Source organism: Mesoplodon bidens (genome assembly GCF_964165515.1).
Source record: "Mesoplodon bidens genome assembly, chromosome: 10".
NCBI lineage: Eukaryota > Metazoa > Chordata > Mammalia > Artiodactyla > Ziphiidae > Mesoplodon > Mesoplodon bidens.
The window spans coordinates 80,725,201-80,746,578 of record NC_138172.1 but is presented as its reverse complement, the minus strand read 5'-3'; the positions used below and the strand labels follow the sequence as shown (position 1 = coordinate 80,746,578).

General features: G+C 41.5%; 1 protein-coding gene across 1 annotated transcript in view; it reads left to right on the top strand.

The window, feature by feature from the left end:
* PKHD1 (PKHD1 ciliary IPT domain containing fibrocystin/polyductin) overlaps positions 1-21,378 on the top strand; it is a gene marked incomplete at its 3' end in the record, with an annotated part of 426,508 nt that overhangs the window by 224,999 nt on the left and 180,131 nt on the right. The window contains exons 50-52 of the mRNA XM_081247000.1: positions 1,274-1,469; positions 13,521-13,586; positions 19,940-20,068. Of these exons, the coding sequence (XP_081103126.1) occupies positions 1,274-1,469; positions 13,521-13,586; positions 19,940-20,068 (391 nt within the window). The remainder of the gene's footprint in view (positions 1-1,273; positions 1,470-13,520; positions 13,587-19,939; positions 20,069-21,378) is intronic.

The window sequence follows — 21,378 nt, the reverse complement described above, 5'->3', positions numbered from 1 at the left end:
TTTGACCAGATGAATGTAACCTGAATTTGAGGTATGATTGTCTTTTATCTTAAACTTGAAAAATTTAGAATCCCTTTAAACCTCACCTTGAACACAGAATGGTTCTGCCTGAAATTTTAACTTTATTAATACAATGAAAAACAGCTTCTAAGCATCCTATAGAATTGTAGTCTTATATATTATGGGTTAAGAACCAACTTACCCCAGGGTAGTGTTTGTATCTGAGAGAAAATAGCTTCACAAGGCATTTTTTTACATTGCACACTGCCACCTTGTGGTCAAAGATTAACTTGCACCTGAAAACGAAAGGCACTAGCCTTTCGTTTGGATTGGGTTGAAGGAGTCAGATGGTTAGGGGGAGGGAAGGTAGGAAAAACCATAAGGAAAATAGGTGCATTTTCTGAAGAAAATCAATCCAGTGGATTTCCTCAAGCTTCTTGTATTTCTTTTAACACTTTTCTTTCTTCCCGTCTCATCACACACATTCTCCCTAAACGTCATAAGAGCAGGTCTTAGGGATCTGGAAACAGGTGTGCCATAGATCTGAAGAATTCAAAGCAGAATCCATTTGATCCCCTCACCACGCATGGCTCTCAGGAAGAATGTACACCTCTCTCCCCTTCCGCTGAGGTTCCCATGAGAACATTCTGGGAAGGTGAAGGCAGTAGAATGGTGACTCTGGAGGTGGACACCTGGGTCTCTGTCCCAGATCAGCACTCTCCTGCTTTGTGATGTAGGGAGAGTTACCGAACCTCCACCTGCCTCAGTGTGTTCATCTATAAAATGGAGGCAATACTAGTAAGAATCCCCAGAGTCTTTCAAGGGTTGGATGCCTTGATATGAATGATACCTGAGCCAATGCTCAACCGTGTTAGCTGTTACTGTTATAAAGGGATGGCAATTCTATCATTGCCTGCCTGTTTGAGTCTTGGGGAAAACTGGACAGGAATTCTGCATGTGTCTCTGTCTCTTCTTGCTGTTTGACCTGGGATAAGTTACTTTGCTTGTCTGAACTTTGGTTTTCTCCTCTGTTAATTGAGATTGTTAAACAAGAAGAACCTTACAGGTTTCAGTCCTCACACTGTATGATTTTGTAGCTTTAGTTATGAATTTATGATGGAGTAGATTTAAGTAAGCCCATTTCCCACAAGAAAAGTAGCCGGTGTGAACAGTCCTGTTTCTAAACCACTCCATCTGAGTCCTTTGTAACTCTTTTTCTGGGAAGAGTCTTCCTCACTCAATGAGCACTTTTGTACTTTTCTCTCACTTCAAGTACTCAGCGACATTTGAGAACTTTGCTCCTGGGAATTACCTGCTGCTGGTACACACAGACCTGTGGCCTTACCCTGACATCCTCATAAGGTGCGGGAGTCAAGTGGGGCGGTCCCTTCCGTCTCTTCCATCACCTGGTCGGGACCAAGGCTGTGACTGGTTCTTCCACAGCCAGTTGAGACAACTCACCTATCTGGGTAAGTATAACTGGATGAGCATGTTGAGCACGTAGTCAGAAACCACTGTTCCCTTTGGAATACCAAACATTGGTGCTATGAAGTGATGAGGAACTGAAAGAGACCGCTGTGTGTTATGGTTAAGTGGTTGGGCTCTGAATAAGACTGCCTGCATTTGAATCCCAGCTCTAGCACCTACTAGCTATGGGACATCGTGCAGGTATTCTTTCTAAGCCTCAGCCTCCTCATCTGTAAAATGGGATAATAAAAGGACGTATCTAAAGGATAGGAAATTAAATCAAGGATAACATGTAAAATTCTTTAGCAGAGGGTCTAACCCAGAGCAAGTGCTTAATAAACTTTAACTGCTATTCATATTTTTCATTCATGTTAAGGCCATGTTGTATTTGTAGAAAAGTCAACTGCACGTAAAGACAGCATGGCTGGTTGTGATCACAGATACAAGGAACAGCAAAGGTACAGAGAGGCAGGATGAAGAGTGTAGTCAATGTGGAAGGTGAGAAGCCTTGGAAGGAAATCTGAGGTCAGGAAAATGAGATGCATGGAAAGCTATCTGAGGGCTGGGGCATGGGCTGTCTTGTCTTGTGTCAGAGGCAGCATCAGGGTGAAGGGTCCAGGAGCCTCATTTTATAGAACCAGAAACCCTACAGTGATTGCAGAGTAACAGAGGCCAAAAGGATTTCCTTACCTTCTTATTGTGCATGTTTCACGGGAGTCCAGTGTGTGGGTCAGGGCCATAGATTTCTTTTGACTTCCTGGAGCTCATCTCATATTTCTTTTCCATATTATTTCAGCATTGATCACTCTGAGTACATAGTGTCCACTTATACCAACCTTAGCTCAGTGTGGTCTCTGAGAAGGAGAATCTGACAAAATGAGTCTCTAGAAGGACAATTTTGTTATGAATTGGTCTTAATAGATCCTGGTCGAAATCAGGGCCATATCAAGCATGGCAAGTCCCAGTCTCTGCCACAAGCCAGACTTGGCCCTAAGGGTTTAGGGAGCTGGTAGGCATCCTGAGTTCTTTGTCCCTCTCACTTCTGCCTAGCCATTTGTCAACTGGGTCTGATTACACTTGAGCCCCGGGGCGATTACATTTTAATAGCACCAGAGAGGAGAGGATGGTGCTTCCCGGGTTTTTAAAAAGTCTTGGCCGAATGGATTGCTCTATATTTTATTTGCACTGAATTGTACCATTCAAATTTTATTTCTGATTTGATTCATCCATAAATATAACCTAAAACTATAAAAAATCAGGATGGACAGAGATCCCTGAGACTGTTTTACCACTAAAGTCAAATACAGCCATTAAGTAAGAGCAAATAGTTGCCATTAACTTTAACTATGGCTATTCATTTGATGTATATTCTGAAACAAAATTTTAATTTCAAACTGCTCTTGTTTTATTAGTTAGCATGCTTCTGAGGAGCCTGTCTTGTCCATTGATCAGATTTGTTCATGAACTGTAAACTAATTTGAACAGTCACATAAACCAAGCATGATAAAGGAACATTTGTGGCACAAAGAAAACAAAATCAAGTCATACAGCTAAAGATTTTCTTCCCCCCATTATTTATTGAATTAACAGCAAGTTATAGTATTATACTATATTTACACATATGGTATAAATGCATATCTGTATAAGTATATATATATATTTTATGTAGATGTGCATCTGTATTATATATGTACATATATAGGACTTAGATGAATATTTCAGTATAAACCATTTTTATTAGGCAGATGCCTTTTATTAATTAAAGAGTCTTTGTATCAGAATACCTTGGTATCTCCACTTTTGAATAATATGAGTTGGACAAGGAACAGGAAGTCACAGAGGGTTGCTGGAATGTTTAGTAAAGTTGGATACCCTGACTCCTTGGAGAGGATTCCTAGTCCTCCAAGTAGCAGCTTTCATGGTCATCTGTGCTTCCGCCATCCTCTGTCTGAATGGAGTAGGTAGGTGGCGAGAGCCAGGCCTGTTCCCATTCCTGGGCTGGCACAGTGAGGACTTGAGGTTTCTGGAGGAACCGAGGCTCGCACTGGTCTTCCATGGTGGTGTCCCACGCAGCTACATTGGGTTGTGTGGATTGGGTATGATTTTGGATGTCTTCTGTGTAAAGTCTGCACCGCCACTAGGCAGCTGATGAGGAGGCTGCCATGGTGTCCGTAGACCAACAGCCCAACGGCAGTGAGGTAGCTGTGGCTGACCCCTCAAAAAGGCTCCAAGCAGTAGAGTTCCAGTTACATGTTGATTAGTTTGTTCCTTTCACTTAATTGTTTTCTTTGGACCTTGGGGCTTTATAGGTCTCTGTGATTGGGATAATTTACATAAAATACATTTAATCCAAGAAGAGAAGCCCTCACAGTCTATGTGGACATATTCCCGGAATGAAAAAAAACAACAAAAAACCCAGGGGGAGTTTGTGTATACAGAAGGTTCATTTTATTATAGGGAAACTGCTTGACCCTCCTCCAGGTCCACCAAGTTTCCTGTCAGGCTTTGGGGGGTGGGCATGGTTGGGGGGACACTGCTTCTTTCCCTGCTGGCCTTCCATCTGGAGTCCTGCTCCACTGACAGTTGGCTGGCTTTCACTCATTCCTTGACCACTTCTAAGCAGACCATCTTTTGTATTGTTTGTGTGCAGCCCTACCACATCCCCCCAGAGAGGAAGTTTTAAAAAAATCACAATTATCTTCATTTCCTCTATTTCGCTCCTTGCTGTGTGATTTAAGATGCCTGACGCATCTTTGACCCAGCCGAGAATGGCAGAGAGCAGAACCCAGGCATTCTGGCTCCTGGCTGTGACTCTCTCCACTAGAGCGTGCTGCCCACTCAGTAATCATGGGCCACTGACCAACAAGGGTGGGGGGTGCCAGGCAGCGGTGCAGGAGAAAATTTCTCACTGGTCCCCATGACAAAGAAAAAAGTCCTGCACATATAATATTTTTTGACTCTTGCCTTTCTCTTCTTTACCAAGGCAAGTTTTGTCTTTGTTCAGCAATGTCTTTACAGAATGCAGCTTCTTTGGAAAGCTCATGGCCAGAGTTTAGGGCTTCGGGTTTTAATCAGTGGCTGGCTGGCTGTTTTACCCGGGGCACAGAATTATAAATTCTCCATGCCTCCGTGGCTGCATCTATACAACGAGGTTAAGAATACTTACTTATCTCTTGGAATTGTGGTACAAAACACCCAAACATCTTCAAGTGTGATTAGCATGCCGTGTTATTTTATTACACATTTTCTCAGTAGATTATTTCTCTAGAATGTTTCTTTTTTCCTGGAAGGTGGTCAATCTCAGGTGCCTTGAATTCCATATACCTGTCATAACTTGTCTGTAAGAGTCTCATTCTACTTTCCTTGACTAGCTTTTGTAAGATAACAGATTCATGATAACATGGTGTATATGATATATGGGCCCCGTGATTGAAACTTAGTATCACTTAAGCAATTGTTACCCACAGAATAAGATAACCTTGCTCATTTAAGAATCTTTCTTAAGGAGATTGGTTCTAAAGCCTTTCTAAAGCCCCTTAGACTTCTGCCCAAGGAGCCACTTACAAAACAGACCACAAGTGAAGTCCTTGTGTGCTATAGTTTGTGATAGGATCCCGGAGGGGCAATATTTGGTGTGATAAACTATCATGAACGGCAGTGGTGAACTGCAACTTCTACACCATGCTTGCGAACGGGTCTGCCTGTAAAACAAGCGTTCCTTCATATTGTCAAACTTGGAGTCAAATCCAGAGAGCCCATTTTTTCAGTCTCTGTGATTGGATTCACTAGCACTCCTGTCTCTGACTTACACAGCCAGTTTCCCACTGCCTCTGTCCCTGTTGTTTTTTTCCCAGGGATGTTTTAGTTCGTGGTGAACTATTTTTATTTTTTAGTTACATTCACGCTATGAAATAATTAGTCAGCTAATTAATCTGGTTTACAAGCTTTGTAGGATTCTTCAGCTGTCAGTCAGGCCCAGGCCCGAGGCCTACATCTAGTCTCAGCTCTCTTGCCCATGTGATTCCCGTTGCCATGGCTACCGGCTACATCTGCTGACACCCCACTCTCTATTTATTGCTTAATTAAGAATTTCACGCTCTGCCCTTATCTGCCTCTAAGAACAAGCGCATACTGTTAAGAAATTCCGAATTTACGCCAGGGCACAAGGAAAGCCTTTCTTGCGGGCTTGGCTGGATGGAGCCTCTCTAACGATCTTCTCGGCGTCCCAGCCGCCACCCTTCAATCAAAAATCATTAAATGGGGCAGAGATAATGAGCATGTAGCGTATCAAAAGCAGGATGTTTGCTTGGTCCAAAGGAGGGAAAGCTGCTAGGCCCCATGCTCCGCTCCACTTCAAAGGGAGATGAGACCCCCTCATCACTGGGGCCTGATAAAGCCTCATTTGTTCTGGGCTTGACTTATGCAAAAGGTCTGGTATGTCAGAGTCCCATCTCACAGACGTGGGCTCCCCCCACCTCTTGCCTCCACCTCCACCGGCCCCCTCCCCGGCCTTCCGCATACTCGTGTGTCAGCACTTAGGCAGCTGGGTCCCCCAAAGCATCAGGCGGAGCGTGTAATCACTGACTCCACGCTGACAATGGCCACTTGTAGGGGGGTGGCCAGGAGGAGGTCTTCATCACAATAGGGACACAATTATTGCAGCTGCTAGGGAGGGCTATGCTTCTTCCTGTAGAAACGCAATAGGACTTGCCCAAAACAGGAGGACAAGGCTGGGGGAGGTGGTGGGGGTGAGGAGGGGTGGAGAAAACACCCCTTGAGTTGATTATTCATATTCTGACTCTTGGAAGCCTGATGCGGAACCGGTGGGGTCCCAGCAGCTGTTCCTGCACAGTTCTCTTCTAATAATTGTACATTCTGTCTGGGGTCAACTTACTTTTGACCCTGTCCTTTTATACTGGGAAGAGGCTCTTTAGGGCAAACTGTTGGGTTGTGGCAGTGTGCATTAAACACTCACAGCCCCCTTCCCCTTGCTTTATCCCCTCCCCAACCAGCAGCCGGTGGGTGATAAATTCCTATCAGATGCCGAGCCATTCACACTCGCCCCCCCGCCCGAGTTCACACAGCAGAGATGCAGCCAAGCTGGGATATTGTGTGAGGCGGCAGCTGAGAAAGTCCGCCTGCTAGGCTTGGAGGCTCTCGTGTACCACCTTCTTCTGATCAGACTGAAAAAAAAGACACGTCTAGCCAGGCTGGTCAATGCTTGTTTCCAAATGTCCCCTTCACCAGGATAAAGGCAGGCTGTTTGGCAAGAAGCCGGGGCTGTTGTCTATGAGGGCAAGTGGGCTGTGGATAGAAAGACAGATGGACTTTATTGTCTCAAAAAAGAACTCAAGTGACATCACCCAGAAGGCTCAGAAAAGATGTTGTTAACTTGGGAGATCCTAAAAATAAGGCACGTTTTCCTAAGTTGGCAGTGAGGCGAGCAGGGATTCGGCCCAGGTTTCTCTTTTCTCAAAGCGCTAAGGCACTGGGATGGAGCAGGCTGCTGCCTAGACCCTTCTGTTCTTCAGCTGGGCTAGGAGACCCCATGCAACTCCTTGAGAAGGAATCTTGTTACGTTCTAATGAGAGAGGACTCAGCTGGCTCCCCAGAGCTCTTTGGGAGGATTTTATGAGCAGAGCAGAATCATAATCCTTTGAAAATCTGCAGCCATTCCCATGCCGAGGCCCTCTAAGGCAATCTATAGCATTCTAGTTAATAAATTAATTTACATTCTTATAGAAAACTCATTCCCCAAAGATCCCCAAGGATTGGTACCGGTAATATAGAGAGCTGACTTCAGGGAAATGCACGACAAACCTTTATGGCAAAAATATAGAGAACGGAACAGGAGCTGTGGATGTGAAAAGGGATTTTGCCTCTCAATTACAAGCAACTTCTCCAAAAGGAGAAGGAAGGAAGAAATGGAGAAAAGGAAAGAAAGAAGGAAGGAAGGAAAACTCAGGAATCTGAATCAGATACTTTTTCAAGGAATCACTCAAGATTAAGGAGCTAATTCTCAGCGATGCTGGTGGCTGGCCTCCATTCACACAGGTCATGGGTGGTATAACCGGTATCCTGACTTGGCTTTTCTGACTCTATTTCAGTGTTTTTTCTAGTATACTAGTGTTTTGTTTTGTTTTGTTTTAATCTAAGCTTATGTACCTACCCACCCTTGTAAACCAGTTCTTCTTTCTCCTGTTTGTAGGAAAAAGCTGTACTTGTTAACTCCTCTGTGCTTCTTGAACTTTACATATTTGAGTACCGCCTTCACACTTTGTCACATCCTTATGCCTCCTGTGCTATTACTTACTTGATTTTTTTCTTAAATCAATTCCCACACTGCCTTATTTTTAAAACCTGTCTTTTTTAAAGCAATATTATCCATAAAATCATGGGTTTAATGACCTACTTGCTTTCTCTAAAACACATTAACATTCATAACTATTAAAATAAAACTTTTAGGGCTTCCCTGGTGGCGCAGTGGTTGAGAGTCCGCCTGCTGATGCAGGGGACACGGGTTCATGCCCCGGTCTGGGAAGATCCCACATGCTGTGGAGCGGCTGGGCCCGTGAGCCATGGCCGCTGAGCCTGCGCGTCCGGAGCCTGTGCTCCGCAACGGGAGAGGCCACAACAGTGAGAGGCCCTCGTACCGCAAAAAAAAAAACTTTTATACTACTAAAATTATCACATTAGATTTTATATTTTGGGAGTGTACTTTGGTTTTCAAATTTTTGGTGTAATTGATGAAAAGTAAGAATTGTGAATATAAGGATCTCTCTCTCTTTTTTTAACCTGGGTTCCTTTCCTCACTTGCTAAGAATACCTGCCACTTGCTAAGAGAAACTTTTACTCACAGGTTTTTACCTGTGAGTAAAAACCACATTTTTAAGAGTAGAGTATGGAAAAGTTTGTAAAATTCCTTCAAGAAGTGCTTTCTAAGTGTGCCTCATGGGCAAACAGCTGGAATGCTTGCTCCCAGGTCCCCCGCCCCCGGAAGTTCTGGTTCTGTAGATCTGTTCAGGGCCCAGGAATCACACACGCCCTGTGCAAGCATGGCAAACCTTGCTCTGAATCAGAATAGCAATTGTTATTGTTCTCTGAGTTAATTAAGAAGGTTTAATTGAGCTAACTCTCAGGACTGGTTAATGCAGATGTATCTCTCAGCATCTTGATCAAGTTCTTTTACTCTTAAAAAAGTTACACCTTTTAATGAATGAATGTTATTGGGAATAATAGAAGACTCACAAGTGTTGGAAGGATTTTCATAGCATATTTCTGTGAAGGTCTTGAAAAGATCCTGGGTGACGAAGTCAAGGTCACTCAGTGGCTCTCTCCGAGAGGCTGGAATCAGACAACAGTGGTCCTGCTAATCAAGCTTTAGCTGTCCAGGGACCAGCTGACAAGAAAGCCTTCTCTGTGGCTGAGTGAATGAGGCTCATTTCTGGGGAGCAAGAACTGAACAGGGAGGGAGAAACAGAGCAGGAGGGTGCAGGAGTGTGAGAAGAGGTGGAGGTCGAGGACAGGGCAGGTGAAGATGAAAATGCAAAGAGAGGACCAACCCAAGATCTGGCCCATGAAGATGGCACTGGAACTGGGTCCAGGGCCGAAAGAGAGGGAGAGCAGGCACGAGTCAGGTGAGACTGGAAGAAACTCACAGACACAGAAGCAGTTGCTGTTTCCCGTTCTCTCCACGTGTAGTTAGTAGCTGACTCATGCTGGATAAATGTGAGCTGAGCGAGAGTTCCTAATACGTGTACAGTCCTCAGTGGCAAAGTGAGCATGGGGATAGAGTGAAGAAGGAAACAGGCAAGGGATCTATTACTAAGATACCAGCTGGTTTTTCTTTTTAGGTAAGCAGGTACTGTCTCCCTCCAAAATTCCAAGAGAAAGTGGGACCTGCCCTGGGAGAGAATCAATTAATTTTTCTCTTCCCTGGGGCCCTCGTGAGGACAAAATTTGCCAACACATCACTCTGGCGGGCATGAGAATCAGATCTACATGAGTAACTCTCTTTTCTCTCACCGGGAGCCATTTTCTTACACGTTTCTCTCTTTCTCCTAGATGTTTGTGTTTATAGCAAGCTTAGATCATGTAGCACTCATCAGAATAATTTGGCTATAATTGACCCAAAGCCTTCTTTTCTTTTTGAGGACCAACCAGATATTCTTACAATCTGGGAAGGATCAACAGCAGTGAGGCTCCATTGATAAACAAAGGAGATTAACCATTCTCATATTACAAATACAAAATCAGAAATCATAAGCACTGAGAAAGCATATGTACAATGTCACAGATTGTGGTAGGCTCTTAAACTCTTCCTGAGTCAATACCTTTATTCTCAAATGATTTTTATCCCTCTTGGTATTTCTCCAAATTGGAAATGACACTGCATTTACGCTTTTATAGAGTCAAAGCACTTAGCAAACTTCAGCGGATCTGGTTAAGTTGCTTACAACTCTGAATACTAGGGCTTATCGTGATTAGGTGCAGCTGTCAAAAGGGTGAAAGCATATTTTTTGGGTTTTGTTAACTGGCTCCTAGAATAACGAGCCTGTCGTAATAATGGTATCGATGATGACTCACACGTATTGTTCATTTGAGTCAAGCGCTATGCTAAGCACGTTACCTGGATTTTCCATCTTTTCTTCCCAATCACCCTATGATGTAAGGCAGTACAATGATTCCCATTTTCAGAGGAAGTGAGTGAGGTTCAGAGCTTGTCCGGTGCCCGCACCTAGGACCTGGAAGACCCAAGATTCAAATCCAGGCTGTTGGATTTCACCCACGGGGTTCCCGCCCCGTCTCTGCGGTCTCTCTCCGCCTAGAAGCGGTGTTTGGGAAGAAACAGCCCTCTGAGCCAGCTCCCACGCTCAGAACCAGCCTGCAGGGGGCATAGGAAATCAGGCTTTTCTAATCTTTCCTGCTTTTGGTGATGTTGCTCCATTTCCTGGGATACTGAAACTGCTTCTCTTCTCAGATTGAATGATATTCACACACCTGCTGTAATAAAGTGAACAGTAGCTTTTCAAAGCATGTTTTAGTTTCAGTGTCTGCTTTGGGGAAGAGGTTGCTCTGGAGGTGGGAGCCATTTGTGTACGTGTAGAGGCTGAACAAAGTCAGAGTCCACCCGGATCAGAAGCCACCGGTGCCGAGGTGCTCGCTGCTCCAGGGGGCCTTGGTTCACCAGGAACAGGGCCTGGGTAAGGGCTTTAATGGATGAAGGAAAGCGGGACAGCCTGTACTGGGGGGCAGGTATGTCCAGGGCTCGCCTTTTCAGTTTTCTGGGTAATCATCACTGCTGCCTATGACGACTATGTAATCATCATAACTATAGTTCCTGATACCGTACTGGCTGGCGGTATCCTTTTCATCCAGGGGATTCTGGATACATTGATTATTTTCCCTCTACTTCAAATTCCCTCCTCTATATAGTGGGGAAAATGATGTTTCAGTCTAGTTGATTTACAATGTTTTGTTAGTTTCTGGTGTACAGCAAAGTGATTCAGTGATATATATATATATATTCTTTTTCATATTCTTTTCCATTATGGTTTATTACAAGACATTGAATATAGTTCCCTGTGCTGTACAGTAGGTCCTTTTGTTTATCTATTTTATATATAGTAGTGTGTATCTGCTAACCCCAAACTCCTAGTTTATCCCTCCTCCCTGCCTTCAGTAACCATAAGTTTGTTTTCTATATCTGTGAGTACAAGGATGATTTTTATAACATCTTTAAATGAACTGACTTCCCTTTCCAAATGATTCTTGGAATTTTTTAAAATTAATTAATTTATTTTTTATATTTATTTTTGGCTGTGTTGGGTCTTCGTTTCTGTGCGAGGGCTTTCTCCAGTTGCGGCGAGTGGGAGCCACTCTTCATCACGGTGTGCGGGCCTCGATTCTTGGAATTTTTTTAAAATTTACCTTTCTTAGAGTTTGATTCCATTACAATATTTTATTCCTTTCTCTTGTACAAGGGTATTCTATTGTTACAGACTTTTACATGTTTTTAGATGTCATTTTGCCATATTCCCTTTCTCTTTTCTTTCTGATGGAACCTATCTTTTTTACCATTTTGTCTTTTGCCTCCTTTAAAACGGTTAATTCCTGCCTCTATTTGTTTAATTTGTCAAAATTGCCAGTTAAGTTCTGGCATCCAGAGTAAAGCAGTATAAATTTAGGATTTCTGATTGGTCCATGAAAATTAAGTATCTACATGTCCAGCAATTTCTAGTGTCTTAAGGTACAGGAGAATAGTCCCTCCCTCAAAGATTTAAAGACAGAGCTAAGGACTGAGACAATCCTAAATTCACCACAGTTGATGCACAGTGGTATTTGCTCAATTGAAAGAGAGCTTGGGATAAGTATCACTGTATGGTTTTAGAAATGCTTTTAAACTTTAGAAAATGCATAGTTCAGTGTGAGCAGAGTGGATGAGTTAGACATTATAGAAAAAAAGAGATGTTAAGCTGGTGGCTTTATTATTAATTACTTTTATTATTTAAGTTAGAAAAGTGGGTGAAATTTGCAATAGTATAAAGAAACAATATAAGTAAAGCTTTGGAAGTGATGATAAAGTAGAGCACATAAAGAACATGTTGGCCATTCTACCTGGTCAAAAAAGTGTGTACAGTGGAAGGAGAAAGCCACAGACTCATGCATTTTATAATGGGAAAAAATTTTAAATTGAAATATAGTTGATTTACAATATTATGTTAGTTTCTGGTATACAGCATAGTGATTCTGTATTTCTGCAAATGATACTCCATTATAGGTTATTACAGAAAATTTTTAAATGAGAATAATGAACAAGATAAGAATAGGATCAGAGAGGTCTCATCATGGGTGTTTTGGGGGATTATTTTCTTTGTAATGTTCTGAAGCTTATGCTTTGTGATTAGAAAGAATGATCCTAGGTCTACTCCATTCTGTGATAGAGGAAAGGGTTTAGGGCTCCAGGGAGAGGCAAAAGGAGAGCATGGGTGGGACCAAGGCCCCAAGGCGGCAACCTTCAGCATCATTGGGTCCTTCGGTGGTGGGAGTTGCTGGCCTCCATGGCATCGAATAAGGCAGAAAGGTAATTAACCACTAAGAGACAAGGTGTTACTGAAAAGTGGAGTTTGCGCACCTGATTACTAATTAATCAGGCGTGAGAGCACCTTGTAGATGCATTCACTATTTAATTACAGCAGCCTCTCTTGGCAAAGGAGCATATGTTCCCAGCTTAATCTACTGGTTTATACTGACATCAAATTGTCATTATCAGAAAGAATCAGGCCTTTTGATTATTTCCACTAATTTATTGAACACTTAAAATTAATGAACCCCAGGCCTTTTAAATGTGTTCAGTTGGTTTGGAAGATGGGAGGAGAAAGCGGGGTGGGGAAAAGGCTTCATTAAAAGGACAATTTGTTTGGATAAAGGTAAAGCAAATACATTTCATGGGTGATCTGAACTCTACTGGCGAAAAATACTTGAATTCTAAAAGCTGAGCCTTCAAACTGATGGAGGGGAAATAGGATATGAGGAGTGTCCTGCTCACCAACACTGGCCTCCAAAGAACAGTGTGAAACAATTTTTTCCCTCATTATTTATGTGCCAATTCTTTTGGAAAGCTCACTGCAATTAAGTTTAATCAAATAAAAACAATCAAAATCAAATATTGGAAATCAATTGTTAGACTAACTAACAAGGACTTCATTTTTTTCTTTTTTCTTTGCGGTACTTGGTCCTCTCACTGTTGTGGCCTCTCCCGTTGCGGAGCACAGGCTCTGGACGCACAGGCTCAGCGGCCATGGCTCACGGGCCCAGCCACTCTGCGGCATGTGGGACCTTCCTGGACCGGGGCACGAACCCGTGTCCCCTGCATCGGCAGGTGGACTCTCAACCACTGCGCCACCAGGGAAGCCCAGGACTTCATTTTTGTATTTTGAAAATTTAGTTAGGTTGGGGAGAATTTAGCACAAAGCCATCGTTCTCACACATGAATATCTTTCGTATTAAGATAATCTTTGTATCACATCCAAGTTACGGGTTTTTGTGTTCAGTTTCAGGTGAAGGCCAAGTTCAAGTAATTCTCCAGGTGAGGGAAGGTGTGGCGCCAACTATTTCAGGTGAGTATTAACTCATCAAATAGAATTGCCTGGTACAGCAGAATGTCCTCCAGTCGTTTTATAAATTCCTCCCATCATACTGTTTGTAGGGCAAGTATGAGCCCTAATGCTTTTATGTCTGACAACTCCTTATTGTGTCACCCCTACAGCTAAAATATATGTCTGCATGTCAAAGAAAGGTATAAGAATTGGTGCATTTCAAAACATAGGAAAGTAAGAATTACAACCTGTAAATAAGCACACTTCATGAATTATGGACCATATGTGCACACAGGAGTCCAGATCTGCAGATGAGCCATTAGGCCCCCACCAAATGGAAAGAAAAATTCAGGGTATCTCAAAATTGTAATTGTTCCCAGTAATTTCAGGAAATCAGGGTAAACAAATCCTCCCCATAAGTCAGATGGTTCTGTGAAATCTTTCTAACTCATAAAAGCTAAACTCTCAAAGACTAAATGACTCATAAGCCCCTTCTAATGTATTTCATTGTTTGTTTTTGTTTACTCTGAGTCTGTTTAACTGTACATTTGCAGCCGGGATAGATCTTTTCAAAGGCTGAGTTTTCCTTTGATTTCCAGTGGCATTTTTGTGTTATGTCAGAGAAGAGCCCGGGCTAATCAGAAAATGATCTAATTTCTCCATTTAAATTAATAAATAAATGAGGTTAAGGTATGGGACTAAAACTGTATGTAAACTAGAAGTACCAACGATGACCCCTTCATGCTTATTGGACCAAGAAGAAAGGGATTCTTTGTTTTTATATCTGTTTCTGAGCTGCTATAGCCTTTGCTCTTTCTGTCCCTCGTTCTTTACCACTTTTTTCCTTTAGGTGACTCAAAATGCTTTGTTTGTTGAATGCCTCTCATGTGAGGTGTGGGAGGTGACAACAGTGAACAAGATAGAATGGGCTTTGACTTCATGGGGTCTTATGGTCACCGGGGAATGTCAATCAAATGACTAAATAATCAAGGAATATGTTTCCTTTAAAATAACTGTTAGCAAAGAACAGTATCTTACAATTCTCTCCTCTCTGGATGTTCTGTGTTCAAATTCCCCCGAGAAGAGATAAGTTTGTTTCGGTCAGCCCCTATTTTGTAGACAACCTACCTGTTGGAGGAGCTCTCATGTCAGGCCCCCTCAGAGGACACTGGACCATCTGTGGGTGGCCATTCCTGGGTTGGGCAGCTGTCGTCAGCATGACATGCCTCTCAGCACTTAGTGCGAAGATTTCTGTATTAAGGACTCTTTGGAAGGACACTGTGGGTGGCTGGAATCTGGGGCTTTTCAGCAGGGGTCAGTTTAACTGGGAGATGCTTCACTTGGCCTGTCAGTTACAACATGCTGAATAAATAGAAAGCTGATGCTTCATAGAATTGTAGAATTTTAATAAGGGAAGGAACCTCACAAGCTGTCCTAGCCAACTGCCTCATTTTACAAATGAGGGCATGGAAGCCTAATCATTAAATAGTTTACTTAGTCACTTCAGTAATCGGTGGTTGAGCCTGGATGAGAACTCAGGTTTCCAACTCAGTCCAGTGTTCTTTCTGTTATACCATGTAACCCCTAAGGTATTCAAATTACCTTTTTGGCATATATTAACTTATGAGTTAGATTAAAATTAATTATATATATATAGCCAACTTTCCTATCTTTTACAGATTGGGACAGAAAACTCCTAAGACCCAGGGAGTTACAGAACTAGTACATTACCATTCGTTATATTCAAATATTTATTATTAATATGGTTCTAAGACATTGCTTGATTTCTATCGTGTGGGGTGTAAGTGCTAATGTCAAAATTTAAATATGGCATGTCTTTTGTTTAATGGAGAGCTCTATGAAAAACAGTACAATTTTTGCAATATCAAAAATTCTTTGACAAAACAAGAATGGAATAAATAATGGAGTTCCATCTATATGTTGACCCATTCAGAGTTGCAATGAATATGTAATGCAGAAAAAACATTCTGGGTTGAGGTGTTCTGCTATAGGGCCTTTTAGCTCACTCAGCTAGTTGAGGGTTTATTCTGTGTACAGGATTGTGCTGGTCATTATGGGGACCTGGTAGACAGGGTACTCCAGAGGCAGCAGAAATTAGGGTATACGTGGGCCAATGTTGGGAAGAAGCAGAGGAGGTGGTGTTGATGAAAGTTGTTGTATGGGTGCTTAGTGGGTTTGGGGTAAGGATGTATGCTAATTTGGGTCAAGATGGTACCCAGGTTTCTGAAGACCCCAGTGCAGGTTTTTCATGCTCCTCCAACACTGTGGCTCCATTGATTTCCTCTTGGTGTCCATGATGCATTATAAAAGATGGGAGAGAGGAGGAGGGTGAAGCAACCCACACTGGGGGAACACAAAAATATTTCTGAAGAGCCTTTACCTCAACCATGTTGTCTTTTCAGTGGGGGCTAGTTGTAAATATTGTTGACAGTCATATAAAAACATTCAGAGGATCAGATACTGTCTTTGTAAATTTGCCATCCCTTTCCCCACAGATCAAGTTTATTTCCTTTTCTCTGGTCTCTGGATCTGTCAGCCTTTCTCCTGTTTAAACTCATCCCATCCCTTCTAACATCTTCTGAACTTTGTTTTATCAGCAAATGACTCTTTGTCACCTCTCAATTAAAAAAATCAAATCAAGACAAAATTCATGGACCCTAAATCCTCCTGTAGTTTATATCACTCCTGCAAACTTCTCAAAATACTAGCCTCCTCTTGATGTGGAGCCATAGAATGCCGGGGTAGATGAAGGATTAAGGTGGAGAAGGCAATACTTGGCTCACATACCAAGTTGGAGACCATCTCAAATGGTGGCTGTTGTTGACTGACAAATTTGAGAGGAAAGCAGGGTGAGGGCTCATCACAAAGGTTGGTCCTGACCAAAATTCATGGACTCCAGTTTCAAGATAAGTCTAGCATATTTAACAATTGGGAAGACAGATCAAAGGCTGAGGGTCTCAAATCTTAAGGCTGTTCATTCCTTAATGAGCTTTTTGCAGGATCAGACCCAGCACCTTCCCTTCCTTACTTCCAGTGCATTCCTCAATCCACTGTAATCCAAGTGGTTGCCACCTCCGTCACTCCACTGGGACCCTCTTCATCTTGATCACTACGCTCTAGTTGTCACATTCAATAGCCACTTCTTATTCCCTCTCTTATTGGAAATTTGCTATTAACAAGATCACTTCTACTCTCTGTACATTCTCTATTTCTTAGTCTTCCAAGACATTCCTCTCTTCTGATTCTCCATGTATGCCTCTGATAGCTTTAACTCTTTAGGCTTTTCCTCCCCTCTTCTTTCTATATTAAAAATAGTCATCTAGAAGCTTGATTTTAACTGTATAGACATCTCATAATTCTGCAGGAGACTAAACATGTCTTTGTCCATTAAACGTTCTTATTTTAAGGCAGGATGGTATAGAATGATCAAATTCATTCATCATAACATTGCTTAGAATAGCTACCTTAAGATTTAGTTTGTTCAATTAAAGACAGTTTCAACCTTCCCATAAACGAGAGTGAAGATGAAAAAGCTGAAGAATGTTTGTCTCCAACATCTGTGATACAAAATTGAAGCAATTAAGGGTTTTTGGAGTTTGGAGTAGTGTTTTAAAGAAACTGGTCATTGCCTGTTTGAAATATCACTGGAAGTAAGAACATCTTTTTCTGGACTTTGTGGTGTTAGTGGCCACCTCAACAAATACCCCCACCCTATCCCCACCTGGGTATTTAGGGTATAGTATTGAAAAGGAGACAAAACTGGGAGGAAACTTAGAAAGGCATTATTGGTGTTTATAAAATATTTATATTTTTTATTTTATTTTAATTGAATTATAGTTTATTTACCGTGTTGTGTTAGTTTCTGGTGTATAGCAAAGTGATTCAGTTATACATATATATATATATATATATATATATATATATATTCTTTTTCTATTCATATATATTCTTTTTCATATTCTTTCCCACTATGGTTTATTACAGGATATTGAATAAGTATAAAATATTTCTAAAGCCTCTTTCTGAGTAGGGTTTGTTGCAAAACATTGCCTGGCTTCCATGGTGTGGGGTATATTTTGTGTTAAATTGTCTAGAATTTCTTTTTTTTTTAACATCTTTATTGGAGTATAATTGCTTTACAATGGTGTGTTAGTTTCTGCTTTATAACAAAGTGAATCAGTTATACATATACATATGTCCCCATATCTCTTCCCTCTTGTGTCTCCCTCCCTCTCACCCTCCCTATCCCTAGGATTTCTACTTGACCACAATCCATGTACTTTTAAGTTATCCCGGGGCCCTAATTAGGCCACGACCACTGGAGAGTTGGGTTCAGGTAGACAAAATAGTCAGGTGTTCCCCGTGGTTCTGACCTTAGACATTTTGTCTTTCCACACTGTAGTCCCCTGGAGCTCTCACAACCATCCTCAGATTTTCAAATACGGCCTCTGGGGTGGTAATGCCAAAATCCATCTCTCGGACTTAGAACTCTTTCCCATCCTTCAGATTCACAGCCATCCCCTGCTTGCTGCGTGTCTCCACCTGGAGGCTTCAAAGACACCCCAAACTCTAAATGGCCCAAACTGAATTCGTCGATGTCTGTCTTAATGGGCATCTCCACCTGACACCACACCTGCTGGAAACCCAGGGCTTACCCTTGGCTCCTCCATCTTTGTCACCCTTCCCACTCTGACCTCTGGTTATTCCTCTAGCTCTACCACTTGCCTCTTTCCAGCTCTGTGACTCAGCAACACCAAACTGCTTATAGTTCTTCCATGTGATGTCTCATTTCTTGCCACCGCGCATGCTCACCCCTCTGGAGTGCAGACTCTCACCACACACCCTCACCCCCTTCACCTGAGTAGGTCCCAAGCCTTTACAGTGCAGCTCAGATCTCAGATGCTTCTCTCCAGGAAGCCTCCCCTGGCAAGGACTCCCTCCCTCCCTTGGTCAGGTACTCCCTTTAGCGTTCTATCCCTCCAGTATTTACTTACATACTTACACAATGCCAGTTGCTCCTTGGGAGCAAGTATGACATTTTATTTCTTTTTGCATCACTGTTTTTTAGGACTGTTCTGATGGAGAGGGCACTCATTAGTTATGCTTGTGAAATTAGCAAGTAATAGATGAGATTCCCTCCCTCATCATGTGAGTTCTTGGATCTCCTAGGAAATCTCCCTAGGCGGAAAAGAAAATATTTTTCATAGAACAAATATATTTCCCCTAAGAGAACCTAATGTCATTTATGGTTTAACTTGAACTTCTTAAGTGAATGCTGAATAAAAGAAGATCTGTACTGGAAGAAGAGAGTTTGGTCATCTGTGAGTCTTTTCATCCTCCTCTTTTGAGACAATCTCTCTGCCCTTCTGACTCTGTACCAGGGATCATGTTCCAGAAAAGAATGTGTGGGTACATTTCACATTGGTGTGGTATGATCCCCGCTGGAAATTATTAGATTTCTGCTTCAGTTTCTTGAAGAGGCCAGTGGGATGGTTGAAAAGAAAATGCCACTTGATCATTAGTGGCAGAATCGATAAAAACCAGTTGTAACTTATGAACTATATGTAAATTATTGCAGTGAGAGGTGTTCAGATGATTGCTCTGCCTTTAATATGCATTAAAAGCTGTGAGAAAATCATACCCTTTGACTTAGTGATTCCATTGCTAAGATTCTATTTTAAGAAGAAATCATGATTACTGGCAGATTTTCACAGAGATATTTAACACTGCATTCTCTATAATTTGAAAAGAGAGTGGACAAAGCCTAAATGCCAAACATTAGGGATTAAATAAATTGTGGGCTTTTCATGTGATAGAATATTATGTAACCATTAAAATCATGTTTACAAGGAGTTTTAATGACATTACAAAATGCATGTGAAAAACTGCCAAGTAAAATAAGAACTGAATGTAAAATTGCACGTTATAGGATCTATATTATGTAAAAATGCTGAGAAATTCTGGAAGGAAATACAAATAAAAGGTTAATGGCAGTTATCTCTAGGTGGTGAGATAGTAGACAATTATTATTTTTCTTTTTCTTTCTATATTTGCATTTTCCAAATGTTTCATGATAAACATATATTGTAGTATGTATAGTAAAGGCAAAACACAAAAGTTTAATAACAAAAGTAGAATATATTTTCCCTAGAAGTGGAGGTAATCTAAGGATTGAATAATTACCTGCTTTATGCCTGATAAATGTTTTTATGGAACATTATAAAATATCTAAAGGCACCTTCTTTGGGAAGTGAAAATGTCACCAGGATCCTAATATAAGCATAGAATTTGTAAGTTATCATAGTGAATCAGATTTTCATAGTTACCCTTGCTATCTTCCTTTTGTTTTCTAGCTTCTTCCTCTGCACCTGAGTCAGTTTTAAAATGGTCCCTCCCCGAAGCATGGGAAGGCGTGGAGAAGGGCTGGGGAGGACACAGCGGTACCATTCCAGGCCCTGGGGATGACGTCCTGATTTTACCCAGTGAGTGAAACAATCTATGGGGTAAATAATCACAGACAGACCGAACTGGGCCAATCTAATTGGGGATTATCTGTCATTTAAATATATTGAACAACACAGTAAAGAATGTAGAAGTAAATAGGCAGTTATGTCTACCACTTTCTCTTTTGGGTTATTACAGGAGAGGAATTTCATAATACAGTAAAAACCAGAAAAAATAGTTCAGCCTACTTTCATTAAAGGTGGGATAAATAGTCTCCATGCCAAAAGGAGTTAGACTAATCCACTAGCTGGATAATTTTTCTAATGTGTAAGAGAAGAGATTTACAGAAAATTTTAGTATCTTTATGTTTGAAAGACACAGGATATATGGAAGGAAGCAATTTTCAAATGCCTCCTACCTTTTGCCTTCGTGAATCTTTTAAATATAGGACTGAGAAGAATGACAAGGTCTTCTGCTGCCTTGATTTTTCGAAGATGATGGAAAAGGAACAGATAAATCAAATAGAAAAATAAAATTCTATCAGCTACCTAATCTATCACCTATCAATCCATCATCCATCTACCTAGAACTCTCTTTTTGTTTACATAAGATGGGAAAGGTGATTCCTTAGAGGTACAGAAATACACACCGTACTTATAAAATTCTTCTTTCTTAGGAGAGAATCCTTGAAACTACTAGAAAATTTCCCTAGCCCGAGAAGAAAATGTTTTTCATACAACAGATATATTTCTTAAGACCTATTTCCATTCATGGTTTAATTTGAACTTCTTAAAGTAATACTGAATAAAAGAAGATCAGTACTGGAAAAAGAATATTTGGTCATCTGTGAAATAATAATAATGCTAATATCAAACATTTGTTGACAACTAACAATATTTGGGAATCGTTCTCCATATATTAACTAGTTTAATCCTCACAATAGCTCTGCAATACAGGTAATATTATCATTCCCATTTTTACTGACAGAGAAACAGAGGTCCAAGGCAGTTAAGTTACTTGCCCAGGGCCACACAGTTTGCAATTCAGCACAACCAGGATTTTGAACCAGACGATCTGACTCCAAGTCCTTATTCTTAACCAATCAAGTACATTTCCTTTCTAAAAGGACTAAGGGTAAATGAAAAGAGTGGTGGTGTTGTTTGCTTTATTTACGATGGGAAATGAAGGCAGAAAGGTTAAAACGTACTGACCACCTTCTGGGCATTGGTGGGGTGCACATGTAACCGCACAGAGAGGTGAGGACAGAGGGAGCGGGCTGACCGGTACAAACTTAAACTGTTTTTATCATCCCACCCCACTGTCATCCACCTCTCTCCATGGAGGATGG